Source organism: Acomys russatus, chromosome 8 (assembly GCF_903995435.1).
Source record: "Acomys russatus chromosome 8, mAcoRus1.1, whole genome shotgun sequence".
Taxonomy (NCBI): domain Eukaryota; kingdom Metazoa; phylum Chordata; class Mammalia; order Rodentia; family Muridae; genus Acomys; species Acomys russatus.
The window spans coordinates 6856764-6873387 of NC_067144.1; the positions used below are offsets into that span (position 1 = coordinate 6856764).

Genomic DNA, 16624 nt, shown 5'->3' on the forward strand with positions numbered 1-16624 from the left:
GTTTTGATTCCCCTGTGAGAGCCCTTACAGCAAGGGAACTGTGTGCGAAGAGGAGCACACAGCTGGGGTGCTGGAGCTGAGTGAAGTGACTTTGTGCAGAGGACAGCCACTGTCATAACTCTGTCATCGACTGCCCTGATGAAAAATGAAATGCTATAGAGGCTAACTAGGATTTTTCCAGAGCCAGTGAACTTCGAGTTAACAGGAGGATAATTTTCAGCAGACAGACAAATAGAGAGCATCTTCTCGCTCCCATTTGCCTTCACTGCAGTGACTGTGCTTTCTACTCACCTTGCTTTCCTTCATGGAAACACGGGCGACAGCTTTGAAACTCAGGCCACTAGGACAGACTGTTGTGTGCCCGTGGGCTTTCTGGAATGCAGTAAGCTGTGTGTCATTGGTGAGAGTGTATCCCAGGAGCATGCCTGGGTAATGGAAGGTGGCACATTTTCCTGAGAGGAGACTTGTGTCTTTTTCCTTCCTACCATTTCCCCCACCCTGCCCTGCCAATCCTCCATGCCGCATCTTCCAGCACCGTTGGGTTTGAGGGCCTGTGCTGGGCCCCAACTCCTTAGGCTGAGCACGTGGATTCAGCCCACCCTCTACACAGTGAGCCTAGGACCCTTCATGCTAGGGACACTGTGCAGTGTCAGGGTTACAGCCATTGTGCCATTTGTCACTTTGGTCAGTGAATCACAATCAAGACTATCTGGAAGGCATGGATGGAGTTTAGCACATTTCCTGTCCTTACAGATCCCTTTGAAGTTAGTAAGAATTACACACAGCGGGGCTGGAGAGATGGCTCAGAGGTTAAGAGCACTGACTGCTCTTCAAGAGGTCCTGAGTTCAATTCCCCGCAACCATCAGGGTGGCTCATAACCATCTACAATGAGATCCAGTGCCCTCTTCTCACATGCAGGTGTACATGCAGACAAAATCCTGTATATATAATAAATAAATATTTTTAAAAAGAAAGAACTACACACAAAAAGAAAGTACACAAGATAAGAATACAATAGACATTTTTCTTATTTTTTTTTTCTTTTAAGAGACCCCAACTTGACTGTTTCTAATAGAACTCAATCCCAAGAGAAGAGACAGTAACGATTAGAAATGATGACAAAGCTGTTATTTCTAGATGCCTACAAGCCTTGTCACAGCAGAGGACAGCTGGAGCAATGGCTTCTCATTTGTCAACATAAGAAGAAAAGGTCACACGTGTCTGTTAGGCCATTTCTGTCTGTGCGACCTTGAGTGGATGCCGAGTCTGTGCAAGCATTTGTATCCTTGCATTCTTATGCGTATCACATTATTGCTTGGGGGGGTTCCAAGCAGTGACAAATTATCTGTTTGTACATGTTCGCTTGTGTTTCACTGAGCTTTACCCTCCCCCCCCCCAAAAAAAACTTTTTAAACTTTTTCCATTAAAAATCAAGAATTCTCGGCATACTAGAAAAATGATAAAAGAGTCATTGATATCTTCGTGGCGTTTGATAAGAAAAAAACTGACTGTTCACCCTCATAGACAGACCCTAGCCTGTAATACTTCTTCATGTGTGTAAGCAGATGCACATGTGTGTCCAGTATCATATGTAGACAGAACCAGAAGGAGTGTGTGGGCTGATGAGGGAGTGATGCAAGGATGGCTGCTGCAGTTGTGTCCTGGGATTTCCATCCTGGGTAAAGGTCAAGTGTGTGACACCGTTCCATTCTGGGACCAAAACCATTGTGTTTCCTGGAGCTTGTTTAAGCTGGGTGCCCATGGAAGCATATCCACGGAAGCAGTGGATTTTAGGACTCAGTATGGAGTCCCACAGCTCCAGAATGGCTTTTCTAGCTTGCATGGAGGCTGAGGTTGCTAAGCACTCAGGGCAGGCAAAGTGAAGGGGGATGCACAGCCTGCTGCTGGTACACGTCAGCGCCTCCTGCTGCACCCTAAATCCACCCACCTCCTCAGCAGCCTGAGAGACAGGGCATGAGCAGGAAACCAGCTGAAGGCTCTGTCCGTCCTGTCCCTAGTGCTCTGTAACTTCCCTGCAGGGTCTGAGGGGTTTCTGAGCATACTTACCAAATGGATCCTTCTTGAAACCAGGACTAGGATGTAAAGTTAACATCACTTCCAGCTTAGTGAGCTAATGGTGTTCACACGGGAATCCCCGATATGATTGTTTATGCAGAAATTCAGAACACAGAGTATAGGGCCTGGGCTTCAAAGCTACACTGGCTTGAGCTGGGCACTGTCACTTACAGATTGCATGGGTTAGTTATGGTAAAATAAATTACTTTCACCCTGAGTGTTCCCAATAAACATGGAAGAGATCAAGTCCATCCTGTGATGACTTCGGGCACATGAAAGAAAACAATATTGAAAAACAATAGCTTCTTTCCTGATAGTACCCCCCCCACACACACACACCCATGTCTCTCCTAGTGTAATTGCAAGGGCCTGTCAGCTGTGAAAGCTGCAGGGAAGTTAGGAGTAGCAACGACTGGCTGGGCCCCTCAGGCCTGATAGAGAAGAAAGCAGAGCCTACAGTCGGTGTGCGCAGAGAAAACCAGCATGCAAAACTCATGATGACTTAGAGAAGAAAGATCCTTTGGGACTTGAATAATTAAGACAAGTTTGATGTGAGATACAGGAATTAATGGAATTATCACCTGTGTACATGTGTAATATGATTTAATGTTATCTTTATTCTCAATGGTTTTCACAGAACTATATGGAAGATAGAAAACTGACCCATTTTCTTTCTTTCTTTCTTTCCTTCCTTTTTTCTTTTGGTAGTTTTTCAAGACAGGGTTTCTCTGTGTAGCATTGGCTGTCCTGGACTTGCTCTGTAGACCAGGCTGGCTTCAAACTCATAAAGATCCACCTGCCTCTGCCCCCCTGCCAAGAACTTGGATTAAAGGTGTGTACCACCACACTCAACTCCATTTTCTAATTTATTTGTTTTTTTTTTTCCTCAATCTAATTATTTTAAATTTAAATAATTTAAAATTTAATAAGCAATCATGAAAGTAGAAATGCTTTATTTTAATCCTCTGCACATTACGTATGAAATCTATGTTAAAAAGGAAGATATTTAAATTTACTCTAATGATTATAAAAGAATGGAGCAGAATGGTATCACATAAGACTGCCAGTTTAGCACAGTCTGTTGCTGTCTAGACTTAAGAATAAAACAGAAATTGCCTGTATGCTTGCCAGAGAAATGGGCAGACCAAAAAGATATCATAGGGACAAGGAGTGGGCCCTTATTAAACACTCTTGAGATACCAATATGCGTGCATGTACATTCGTGTGTACTCGCGCACTTACACATGTTTCCCTCGAAGGGGCGTGTGCACTCAGGCCCCCTGTTACTGCATCATCATGGAGTACTGTGCCCACGGACAGCTGTATGAGGTCCTGAGAGCCGGCAGGAAGATCACGCCGCGACTGCTCGTGGACTGGTCCACGGGGATTGCAAGTGGGATGAACTATCTCCATCTCCATAAAATCATCCACCGTGACCTCAAGTCACCCAAGTGAGTGCAAGAGCTGATTTTGTTTTTGTCAGCCATAGCTGAGGATTCCAGACCCGCCTTCTGACTCCAGTCACAGCGAGTGCCCTTTACACATCTCAGCACTGAAGTGAGCTCACCAGTCACAGCGAGTGCCCTTTACACATCTCAGCACTGAAGTGAGCTCACCAGTCACAGCGAGTGCCCTTTACACATCTCAGCACTGAAGTGAGCTCATCAGTCACAGCGAGTACCCTTTACACATCTCAGCACTGAAGTGAGCTCACCAGTCACAGCGAGTGCCCTTTACACATCTCAGCACTGAAGTGAGCTCACCAGTCACAGCGAGTGCCCTTTACACATCTCAGCACTGAAGTGAGCTCACCAGTCACAGCGAGTGCCCTTTACACATCTCAGCACTGAAGTGAGCTCACCAGTCACAGCGAGTGCCCTTTACACATCTCAGCACTGAAGTGAGCTCACCAGTCACAGCGAGTGCCCTTTACACATCTCAGCACTGAAGTGAGCTCACCAGTCACAGCGAGTGCCCTTTACACATCTCAGCACTGAAGTGAGCTCACCAGTCACAGCGAGTGCCCTTTACACATCTCAGCACTGAAGTGAGCTCACCAGTCACAGCGAGTGCCCTTTACACATCTCAGCACTGAAGTGAGCTCACCAGTCACAGCGAGTGCCCTTTACACATCTCAGCACTGAAGTGAGCTCACCAGTCACAGCGAGTACCCTTTACACATCTCAGCACTGAAGTGAGCTCACCAGTCACAGCGAGTACCCTTTACACATCTCAGCACTGAAGTGAGCTCACCAGTCACAGCGAGTGCCCTTTACACATCTCAGCACTGAAGTGAGCTCACCAGTCACAGCGAGTACCCTTTACACATCTCAGCACTGAAGTGAGCTCACCAGTCACAGCGAGTGCCCTTTACACATCTCAGCACTGAAGTGAGCTCACCAGTCACAGCGAGTACCCTTTACACATCTCAGCACTGAAGTGAGCTCACCAGTCACAGCGAGTGCCCTTTACACATCTCAGCACTGAAGTGAGCTCATCAGTCACAGCGAGTACCCTTTACACATCTCAGCACTGAAGTGAGCTCACCAGTCACAGCGAGTACCCTTTACACATCTCAGCACTGAAGTGAGCTCACCAGTCACAGCGAGTACCCTTTACACATCTCAGCACTGAAGTGAGCTCACCAGTCACAGCGAGTACCCTTTACACATCTCAGCACTGAAGTGAGCTCATCACTTACCATCAGGGGTGGTCCAGGTACTCAGCCCACGCTCTCCCTCTCTGTGGCTTTTGAATTGAACAACTGTGCCCAAGCTTTTTATTATCTGAGGTATCCGCACCTCACATCAAATAATTAATGCCAGTTGTTCTCCACTTGAAACCTTGGCTCGTTTTCCTATGGTTTGTTTTGGAGGGAGGGGAGGTGGTTTTGGTGTTTTCAAGACAGAGTGTCTCTGTGTAGCCCTGGCTGTCCTGGAACTCACTCTGTAGACCAGGCTGACCTCAAACTCAGAGATCGGCCTGCCTATACCTCCTGAGTGCTTGGATTAAAGGTGTGCCTACCACTGCCCAGCTCTGTTTTCCTATGGTTTTTTTTTTTAATTGAGCTGACTTTCAGAAATGTTTATAATACAACAGATGAAAATGGCTGAACGAGAGACAGAGGCGGTTGGAAATACAGCTTTGCAATGGCGTGCCTGATTCAGTCCCCAGCACAGGGAGGGGGACGTGTTCACAGGGCTCATGCCACAGGCTCTGTAGTTACGGGAGGTAGACCATAAATTTAGCTTTGAGCTTCTGAGAGTGTAACACAGGAAGAGATAGGCAGATGCAGGGTTCACAGCGGCTATAAGAAATAGGCCCTGATAGCCGGGCTGTGGTGGCGCACGCCTGTAATCCCAGCGCTTGGGAGGCCGAGACAGGCGGATCTCTGTGAGTTCGAGGCCAGCCTGGTCTATAAAACGAGTCCAGGATAGCCAAGGCTACACAGAAAAACTCTGTCTCAAAAAAACAAAAAACAACAACAACAACCAAAAAAAAAAAAAAAACCAAAAAAGAAGAAGAAGAAGAAGAAAAAAGAAAAAGAAAGAAAAGAAAAGAAAGGAAGAGGCCCCTATACTGTTTAGGGCCCAGCACCCTCACTCATTAACAATCTAACATGTTGAATAAGTTTCCTCAGATGGAGCAAGTGTGAGGTGTGGGTAGCTACCAGTACTGTGGTTTGTATACACCTTTAAGACCAGCAAAAGCAGTTTATTCCAAGACTCTTTGTAAGTGGCTCTCGTGGGAAGCAGAGCACGCCTTGTATGGACCTGCTTGAACTTTGGCCATTGGTGCTCATCCTTGGCGTGGAGAGGACTCAGCACTCCTCTTCGCCCTTGAACGTGGCACACACCTAACGCCGTGGTCCCATTCGGGGTGTATATAGGGAAAACGAGCCTAGCAGAGCAGTGACTTGACAGATGTCACAATTTGCAGGTGGTAGAGGGGCTGCCTGGCAGCTGCGGTGTCTGTGTGATGTCCAAGAGCAGCCGTGGGAGTTGTGAGCCGAACTCTGCAGGGTAGAGGACAGCGGCTAAAGCACCGGTCGCTGCACACAGTTCCTGTTAGCACTAATGATCTGTTTGTTGTTTCTACTTCTTCCTAAAGTGTTTTAGTGACTCACACAGATGCAGTCAAAATTTCAGATTTTGGTACATCTAAGGAGCTCAGTGATAAGAGCACCAAGATGTCCTTTGCTGGCACAGTTGCGTGGATGGCGCCCGAGGTGATCCGGAATGAGCCTGTCTCCGAAAAAGTGGACATATGGTGAGTCGCGCGCCCTAACCATCTTGGACACTGCTGCCCACCTCTGCCTGATTCCTGCCCTCCGCACTTCTCCTTCCTAGAATAGTCTTTGGTGCTGTTTACTTCCGGTTGATTCTGGTTTCATGCTATCTAAGGTTTGACCCATGTCAGTTCTGAGGCATTTCCATGAATATACTAAGCATTCTGGGAAGCTGGACATTTGAATGACAGTTGAGTGTAGAAGGTTTTATTAAATGCATTGCCTCACTCTCACTCTGAGTAAAATGTCATAAAGGGTATCCACATGTTATTGATGATGTAGGTGCCACCGTATGGCTCAGGGCGGTCTGAAACCTGTTACGTGCCCAGGCTGTCCTTGAACTCATGACCTTCCCATTTCGGCCTCTGAGTACTGAGATTGCAGCATCCACCCTCTAGCTGGCCTTTAATTAAAGAGCTAAAGCACGGGTCCTCCCCTCTGAACCGCCTTCCATGTCCTGGCCTGCTGCAGGTCTTTTGGAGTGGTGCTTTGGGAGCTGCTGACAGGGGAGATCCCCTACAAGGATGTGGACTCCTCGGCCATCATTTGGGGTGTTGGAAGCAACAGCTTGCATCTTCCAGTTCCTTCCACCTGCCCGGATGGATTCAAAATCCTTATGAAACAGACATGGTAACAGACACATTTCCTCCATTATCAGCTCTTACTTTCTGCCTTAAAAGCCATTAAAATTTCTCTAACAGAGCAGAGGCATCTCTGTCAGGTGCTTGGGAAGAACCACGCTGGGGTGGGATTTTAGAGTCTTGGATTCAAATCCTGCCTCTGATTTTTTGTTACCTGTGAAATCAGGGTGTGTCTCCCCTGTAAGGTAGAGCCAGGCCCTGCTCATGGAGTTGCTGGTCACAATGTGAGTGGGGGCATTGGTGTGATGTCTTGAGAGTGTTCTCTACCCTAACACCTGATGGCTTGGATTACTCCGCTGTTCCTAGTAGGTCACAGACCTAACTTTCCATGTCATCCTAGGTGTTTGTCCTAGTTGCATTTTCCCTTTGCATTTCAGTGCATTTAAACTGTCTGGGATATAGCAATGCTTGAAATAAAATGTGTTTCATAAAGCAGAATAAAGCCTCAGCCCCCCCCACCCCCGCCCTTCCCTAACCCCCAACACAGCCTCTGAGATGCACACGATGTCTTTCTCTCAGGCAGAGTAAGCCTCGCAACCGGCCTTCCTTCCGGCAGACGCTCATGCATCTGGATATTGCATCTGCGGATGTGCTCGCCACCCCACAAGAAACTTACTTCAAGTCTCAGGTAAGCCAGCACATGCCCAGCTCGTGTGATCGAATAGACAGCCAAGGAGCACTGTCACCACGCAACAGTCATGTGACCCTATTTGTTGTGAAACAGTGATTATGATCGTTGGCAGATGTGGCAGTCAGTGAGTCCTGGTGGCGCTGTCTAAGGAGGAGGAGGAGAAAGAGAGGGTGCGAAGGCGGCATCACACCCCCGCTGCTCTTCACGAAGGCCTTGCTCACTTTGATGCCCAAAAGCAGAAAATTAGAAGTGGGGCCTTGAGGACCAGATGGAGCCACAGCAGAATGAGGGCTAACGCATCTGTTAGCCTTCATCCTACTAAAATCTTCTACAATTTACATGTAAGAAAGTAAGCATTTAGCCCACCGTTCTGTAGGCCGTCTGAGTTTACCGAGTCTGTCATCAGGCCCCAGGTTAGTGGAAAGGTAGACCTCAGCAGGTGTGCCGACATCCGGTTAGAAGCTAGAGGTCCTCTGTCCTCCACGTGGCCACTGGTTCTTTCACGGGTTAGCTCGGGCATCCCTACTCCTGTCTGTTTTCGTGGTGACTAATGGATCAAGAAAGCATGATCCAGATCAGGCAGCATGCCTGTCATAGTGCCACAGCAGCTGAAGCAAGTCACAGGCCACCAGACCAGCCTCTAGAGACTGATGGCCGAGCGGGTTGGAAGGGCGAGGAGCCAGGGAAGGGGAGGGTGGGAAGGGCGAGGAGCCAGGGAAGGGGAGGGTGGGAAGGGCGAGGAGCCAGGGAAGGGAAGGGTGGGAAGGGCGAGGAGCCAGGGAAGGGGAGGGTGGGAAGGGCGAGGAGCCAGGGAAGGAGAGAGTGGGAAGGGCGAGGAGCCAGGGAAGGGGAGGGTGGGAAGGGCGAGGAGCCAGGGAAGGAGAGAGTGGGAAGGGCGAGGAGCCAGGGAAGGGGAGGGTGGGAAGGGCGAGGAACCAGGGAAGGGGAGGGTGGGAAGGGCGAGGAGCCAGGGAAGGAGAGAGTGGGAAGGGCGAGGAGCCAGGGAAGGGGAGGGTGGGAAGGGTGAGGAACCAGGGAAGGGTAGGGTGGGAAGGGCGAGGAGCCAGGGAAGGGGAGGGTGGGAAGGGCAAGGAGCCAGGGAAGGGGAGGGTGGGAAGGGCGAGGAACTAGGGAAGGGTAGGGTGGGAAGGGCGAGGAGCCAGGGAAGGGGAGGGTGGGAAGGGCGAGGAGCCAGGGAAGGAGAGAGTGGGAAGGGCGAGGAGCCAGGGAAGGGGAGGGTGGGAAGGGCAAGGAGCCAGGGAAGGAGAGAGTGGGAAGGGCGAGGAGCCAGGGAAGGGGAGGGTGGGAAGGGCGAGGAACCAGGGAAGGGTAGGGTGGGAAGGGCGAGGAGCCAGGGAAGGGGAGGGTGGGAAGGGCGAGGAGCCAGGGAAGGGGAGGGTGGGAAGGGCGAGGAGCCAGGGAAGGAGAGAGTGGGAAGGGCGAGGAGCCAGGGAAGGGGAGGGTGGGAAGGGTGAGGAACCAGGGAAGGGTAGGGTGGGAAGGGCGAGGAGCCAGGGAAGGGGAGGGTGGGAAGGGCAAGGAGCCAGGGAAGGGGAGGGTCGTAGCTTCTGGGTGGTAATGCCATTGGTGTCATAAGGATGGTCCTCTGACCACTATTACTATGGATGTGAAGTGGTAGGTGATGAGAACGAGTTCCCTGTCCCTACCCAAACCCAGGCGAGGTCACAAGGCATAGTAACAAAGGGACATGATAGCCCTAAATTCCACCTTTGTGTGTACAGAATTCTCATCGTCGTCAGTATTGTTAGCAGTGCTAGGGATTAAGCCTAGGACCTCCTAAATGCTGGCCAGTCACTCTACCCCTGAACTCTACCTCAGACTTTTGCCATTTGTGTTTGTTTCATACTAGGTCTTTCTTGCTAAGTTGCCCAGGCTGGCCTTGAACTCGCTCTGCAACATAGTTAGATTGTGAATGTTGGATCATTCCTGCCTTAGCATCTAAGTCGCTGGGAATGTAGTTCTGTGCCACATGCCCAGCTTAGAATTAACGATTAGCACTAAATTTCATATTAGATGTACATCTCTTTTTAACTTAATGTTATTACGTTTCTAAAATGAATTTTGTGATGTGAATTTCATCTCTGCACTGGCTTCCGATGTTGTTTCAAAGATTTATTCTCAGAAGAGACATTTTATTACATAAATTTATTGACTAAAAATGGGCTAAATTAAATGCAAAAATAAAGCTAAAATAGGAGTAGATGCAGAGATTCACAGCCAAAAATTAGGTGGAGCTCAGGGAATCCCATGGAAGAAGGGGGGAAGGATTGTAGGAGCCGAAGGGGTCAAAGACACCACAAGAACACAGCCCACAGAATCAACTAAGCAGGACTCACAGGGGCTCACAGAGGCTGAGGCCACAGTTGGGGAGCCTGTGTGTGTCTGACCTAGGTCCTCTGCATATACACTGTGGTTGTGTTAACTTGACATTCTTGGGGGACTCCTAACAGGGGGAGTGGAGGTTGTCTCTGACTCTCTTGCCTGCTTTTGGGACCCTTTCCCTCCTACTGGGTTGCCTTGTCCAGCCTTGATATGAGGGTATGTGCCTGGTCTCATTGTCACTTGCTGTGACATACTTGTCTGGCATCCCTGGGAAACCTGCTGTTTTCTGAAGGGAGGAGGAATGGATCTGAGGGAGAGGGGATAGGAGGTGGGGTGACTGGGGGGTGTGGAGGGAGGAGAAAGTGCAGTTGGGGTGTAATATATGAAAGGAGACCTTTTTAAAAGGGAAAAGGAAATTAAAAGTAGAACGATGGTTTCGGGTCTGGAGAGAGAGAGAGAGAGAGAGAGAGAGAGAGAGAGAGAGAGAGAGAGAGACGACAGGGGAGTCACTGGTTAATGAGTGCAGCATGCAGTTGTGCCAGACAAAATGCTCCTGAGATCCACGATGCTTGGTGGCTAAAACCACTGGAACATACGCAAAGATTACGCTAACCTATAGGAACAATACATATCCACACACTTTACAGATAAGAATCAGAAGGAAAAAAAATGTTAGTGGAAAAATGTAATTTTCTTCTCCTCAGCCCTCAGAGTGCAGAAGGGACTTCCAGAGAAGCCTGAGACGCCCTGAGAAGTCAGGGCATCCATGAGAAGGAAACTATTGCCATAATAATGTTAAGTTGTTGCTTACTGTTTTTAATCTTGTTCTCTCGGGAATATATGCAGAGCATTGTAGAAACTATATCATGTGGGATAATAACCCTGATGGCAAGCAGAGTATAATCTTATATGCTCGGTATATAACTCCAAGTTTTAATGCCTAGCCTAGTGTCAGTACATATTGTCCACATAAACAAACGTCTTGTGGGGTCTTCAATAATATGTAAGACAATAATGAGGTTCCGATACATAAAAATTTGAGAGCCATTGTTAGTCATTTACCCTACAGTGAAGACCCCATCCCCAGTAGGTAATGATCTTCTAGGGAAAGCATCTGCTGAGAAGAGGACCAGGCAGGAGGAAAGGAAGAAATCAAGGGATTTACTTGAAGACAACAGGACCTTATTCTTAAAAGACACCAAAGCCTTCCCTAGAAAACTCTTAGACCTAGCACACGTTCTCAGCAAATCACAGACTATGAAATCCACGTACCGGAGTTCACAACTTTTCTGTGCGTCAGAGATCAGCTTGCTGAGGACGACCACAGAAAGGAAGGTCTCATCGCAATGAAGAGAGCCTGAGCAGGCAGGTAAAAGCCACTCAGGGAAGGCACAGAAGGGATGGACTGAAAACAGCAGGTGGTGGTAAAGATCTCTGACACTCAAGGATTGACAAAATCAATCTCGTAAAGTTGGCTAGCCTGCTGGCCAGTTTCGTGTCAACCTGACACAAGAGTTATCTGAACCTCAATTGAGAAAATGCCTCCATAATCCAGCTGTAGGGCATCATCTTGATAAGTGATGGGTGTGGGAGGGGCCAGCCCGTTGTGGGTGGTACTACCCCCTCCACCCCCGTGCTGGTGGTTCTGGGTTCTATGAGAAAGCAGGCTGAGCCAGCCATGCATAGCAAGGCAGTAAGTAAGCAGCACCCCTCTGTGACTTCTGCTTCTGCGTCAGCTCCAGCCTCCAAGTTCCTATTTGAGTTCCTGTCCCAGCTTCCTTCAGTGATGAACTACAGTGTGGAAGTGTAAGCCAAATAAGTCCTTAACCTCCCTGATTGCTTTTGGTCATCATGTCTCATTGCAGCAAATAGAAACCCTAAGACAAATAGATTCCTGAAAGTGAGCCACAAATTCAAGTCATTCCCCATCAAAATACCAGTTACATTATCTACAGAACTAGAAAAAAAAGGTCCTAAAAACTGTAAGGAAGTGCAAAAACAGATAGTCCAAAGTGATCCTGAGCCTGGGGAGTAATGCTGGAAGTACCATAACACCCGTTCTGGTGCTGCAGAGCCTTAAAACAGGAGCAGCACGGCGCTGCACAAGAACAACGCAAACACAGAGCAGAACAGACAGAACAGACAGCCTGGACACCTGATTCTCAAAGAAGCTCACATTGGAGCAAAGACAGCCTCTGCAGGAAATGGTGCTGAGGAAACCGGAGGTCCATGTGTAGAAAATAAAGATGCATCTGTCTCTCATACAGACACCCTCCATGAAAGTGGATCAAAGAGCCTTCATGTTAAACCAGAAACCTTAAGAGCACTAGAGAAAAAAAAAAATGTAAGGAAAATACTTGAAAATACAAGAATAGGCAGAGACTTTCTGAAAATGATCACAATATCACAGGAGGTGACTCTAGAGTGCATGAGACTCAACAGCTTCCGCAGAGCCAAGCCAACAATCACCAAAGTGAAGAGACATTATCATCTCCGCATCAGACAGGGGATTAATCCAGAAAAGCCAATCACTATGAAAAGTAACCAGCAAAATAGTCAATAATGGGATAACGAAGTTAATCAACACTTCCCAAAGGAACCGCAAATGCCAAATACACACTTGGAAACGGTGCTCAACAGCCTCAGCCACCAGGGAAATTAAGCTGCTTCGAGGTTTCGTCTCACCCTCGTCAGAAAAAGAGAGTAAATGAAAATAAGAAAACACCTCAGAGGTAGCGGTCCTGGCATTTATGGGAACATCTGCTTTGCTCCAGGGGTTCTGTAATCCGAATCACAGGTCTCATGATTCCAGAACAAGAGTTCTTAACCACAGGACCATATAAATAGATCCTGTAACAGTCAGAAATCTCACAGTCACTTGTATAGATGCATAAAAGACATTGACAAAGTTCAGCATGCTTCCATGGCAGGAGCTCTAGAGAGGGGCTGGTGAGATGGCTCAGCAAGTATGCAACGAAAGCTTTAAGACAATGAAAATGGAAATTAAAGAAGACCCCTGGTTTGGCAGGATGGATAAAGTGAAAAGAATCATACTTACAAAACTAACCTACAGATCCAATGCAATTCCTGTCAAAATTCTAATGTTGTTCATATGGAATCACAAAGGAGTATGCATAGCAAAGTCCTAAGCAGAGAAAGAATGCTGCCGGCGGTGCTGCCGTACACCACAGGGCCACGGGGATGAGCCTGCTGGCACTGCCCAGAAACAGACATTACAGACCAGTAGATAGAGTAGGATCAGAAATCAACTGCAGCTCCAGCCACCTAATTTTTTGACAAATTCCTCAAGAACATACGCTGGAGGTGGGGCAGGAACTCTTAGTCGATAGACCGTGCGGGCATAGCTGGATCTCCGTCTGCAGAAGAATAAAGTTAGACCCACCATCTCTCACCTGCAACTGGGCTGACAGGCTGCGGGTTCCTCGCTCTCTCCCACCCTTCCAAGAAGGATAGAGGAGAAAGAATGTTGTTATGTTAGACTACTTCCTGCTGGTTAGGGGTGTTGGGTTCCTTGGGGCAGGTTTGACTTCACAGTCAATTTCTCCATCTTGTTTCTTTGTGCACGACTACTTGACAAACAGCAACCAACCAGCCAACAGCAGCAACCCCACCTCTTAGGGCTCTAGCGTTTAGAGATCATCTGAAAAGCTCCCTGGATCCCGAAGGTCACACATCCCCATAAAGTATCTGCAGCTGGCAAAGCCACGCCCTGCCAGAGCAGCCTCTTAGCCTCACACCCACAACATTTCCATAGTTTAAAAAATTTACAAAATTCTCACTACACTCATCCTGCACAGAAATTAACTCAAAACCAATTTAAGACCTTGATTTAAAAGCTGGAATGCTGGGGCTGGAGAGATGATGGCTCATCAGCTGAAAGCATTTCAGAGGATCTGAGTTTGGGTCCCAGCACATGTATCAGGTGGCTCCCAACCACGCTAGCTCCAGGGACTCTGATACCCCCTTCTGCTTTCCATGGGCCTCTGCCCATTGCGCACGCATGAAAACACACACACACACACACACACACACACACACACACACACACACACACATACACACACACACGATGTGATCCTTTTGTGAAACAAGAGTAACAGCAGGTACTCTCTAGGAAATCTTTCACATGTAGGATATGGCTGCAAACAACTTTGCTCCCTTTTCTGGGAAATTATATATTATCATAACTTTGTGTTAAAAGCCACTGAGACAGTCAATTTAACAATATGTATTTGGAAAATGTCAAATCAATTTCTAAGGTTTTACTTCAATGCTCTCAAGCCAGTGTTAACTTTTCTGAAAAACCTCTCATATGCAAAGCACGTCAGGACCGGCCCCCCCATGTGCCAACCCACTTTCACTGTTGAGTCAATAATCAAAACCAAGTGAGTGCTGACCTGACTGAGGTTACTTTGGAGCCAGGAGAGGAAAGATGAGGTTGGGGGGATGGGGCGGGGGAAGTAGATTGGACATCTGCTTTGACATGAGCTGCCAGGTTAAATTACTATCCACGGGTAGTTTGTCAAAGACAGAAACTGACTCCCCACAGTTCAGAGGCTAAAAAGCCCAAGAGAAGCCCTGCCTATCCGGGACAGGGAAGGACATGAGTCCTACTTCGTAGCAGATGCTCTTTCTATGTGTCCTTCATGGTAAAGGGCAGGCCACACTAAAACACAGAGGCCCTCCTGACTCCACCCCATCCCCCACCTCAGCCCTCTCCCTTGGGGCTTTCAGATCACGAGAGCACAGACCGTCAGCACATAGCAGTCTGCTCTGTCCGCTAATTCCTCTGTTTTCCTCTCAACACAGCACCTCATTTCTCCCCAAATAGCCTCCAGTCTACTATCTTAGCTAGTTGCAATAATTTTTCAACTGTTTGTAAACTAATATGTTTCCAGGTCTGAAACTGAGACCACTTCTGGCTAATGATAATGGAGTGTTTATGAGCCGACTAGTGGCGTACTAGGAAGGCTGTATTCCTTGATTCTAAACCCTATCCTGACTATATCTCAATGCTGTGTGACCTCCACCTACCCATCTAAATAATACTTAAGGGTTCCTAGTGAAGGTCAAATGGAAAAGAGAAACACAGGTGCCCTGTACACTGTACACTGTTTGTTTCTTTTTCTTTCTTTCTTTCTTTCTTTTTTTTTTTTTTTTTTTTTTTTTTGTTTTGGTTTTTTTGTTTGTTTGTTTTTTGGGACAGGGTTTCTCTGTGTAGCCTTGGCTATCCTAGACTCACTTTGTAGACCACGCTGACCTCAAACTCACAGTGATCCTCCTGCCTCTGCCTCCCAGGTGCATGCCGATTACAGGTGTGCACCACCACGCCCCGCCTATTTGTTTCTAATGCCCTTGCCAGGAATCTAAAACTGCTCAGCCTAAATTGGATTGTCACCATCTCGATGTTTTCTCTGATACACTTTCAAGGTAAATAAGATGCACACTGATTTCATTTTGCCATTACTCTGCTCTACGGGGAATAACTTCACACGCACATGGTTTTGCTCTTTTTGTAGCAATCTGGTATCTGTGACCTTGCTTCCCCTCACCTGCTGTCGAGATGCCCTCAGCATGGATTGTTCCCCATTGTTTGCTTCAGTCACACTGTCAGTCAAGAGTGCAGTAAGCTGGGATACTGATCTCTTTTCAAGGTCTTGATTTCAATTCCTTTGGATGGATACTGAAAAATGGGATGCCGTTATAAGGAACATTAAAGACAAGTGTTGGTGGTGATGTGAGAAATCAGGGCCTGGCAGATGGTGGGAGTGGAAATGGTATGGCGCTGTAGAAAGCATCAATCAAAAGCTGAACTGCACATGATCCAGAGGGCCCCCTAACAGCATGTGTCCAAGGTGGGAGAGCAGTCCCCGGGACAATATGCACTATTAGAGACACTCCTTTATACATCCAGAGCACTAGAAGTTGCCTTGGTAGGCTCTCATCGAGGTAGTCCACACATTAGTCTCATGAAAACAGCTAAATGGCATTTTATTGAAATGATCTATTGACCCAGCAGAGGTCTGTCAGCTTCTGAAGTTGACTAGGAAATTGTGTCACGTGGAGGGTGCAGTGCCTCTCTTGGTCTGTGAGCTTGTGGCAGGTGTATGATTTCATAGCCACTCTGGATCTCCTCCCGAACGTTCTTTTTTTGACAGGGAGAGGCAGTTCTGAGACAGGGCTCTCTGTGCAGCCCTGGCTGTCCTGGAACTTGCTCTGTAGACCAGGCCAGCCTCGAACTCACAGAGATCTGCCTGCCCCTGCCTCTGCTGGGATTAAAGGGGTGCACCACCACTGCCTGGCATTCTCCCTAAAATTCTTCACCCCAACTTCTGCCACTGCCTGGTTGTCCTGTTGCTGACCCAATGTGAAATTCAGCCCCTTTCTTGATTCTTTTTAAGTAAATTTAAGAAAAACAACAACAAAAATAAGCTTCTCAACTCAGCCAAGAGGTAGTGTACACGCCTGTAATCCCAGCACGCAGGAGGCAGAGGCAAGCGGTCTCTGTGAGTCGGAGGCCAGCCTGGTCTACAGAGTGAGTTCCAGGACAGCCAGGGCTACACAGAACAACCCTGTATTAAAAATCAAAAACAACCTACAAGTAGAACATTATGATAGGCAGA

At 47.8% G+C, this 16624-nt stretch overlaps 1 protein-coding gene across 1 annotated transcript in view; it reads left to right on the forward strand.

Moving 5' to 3' along the window:
* Positions 1-16624, forward strand: part of Map3k13 (mitogen-activated protein kinase kinase kinase 13) — a 124375-nt gene that overhangs the window by 87374 nt on the left and 20377 nt on the right. Inside the window, exons 4-7 of the mRNA XM_051150741.1 lie at positions 3337-3528; positions 6188-6346; positions 6837-6995; positions 7526-7634. Coding sequence (XP_051006698.1) covers positions 3337-3528; positions 6188-6346; positions 6837-6995; positions 7526-7634 — 619 coding nt within the window. The remainder of the gene's footprint in view (positions 1-3336; positions 3529-6187; positions 6347-6836; positions 6996-7525; positions 7635-16624) is intronic.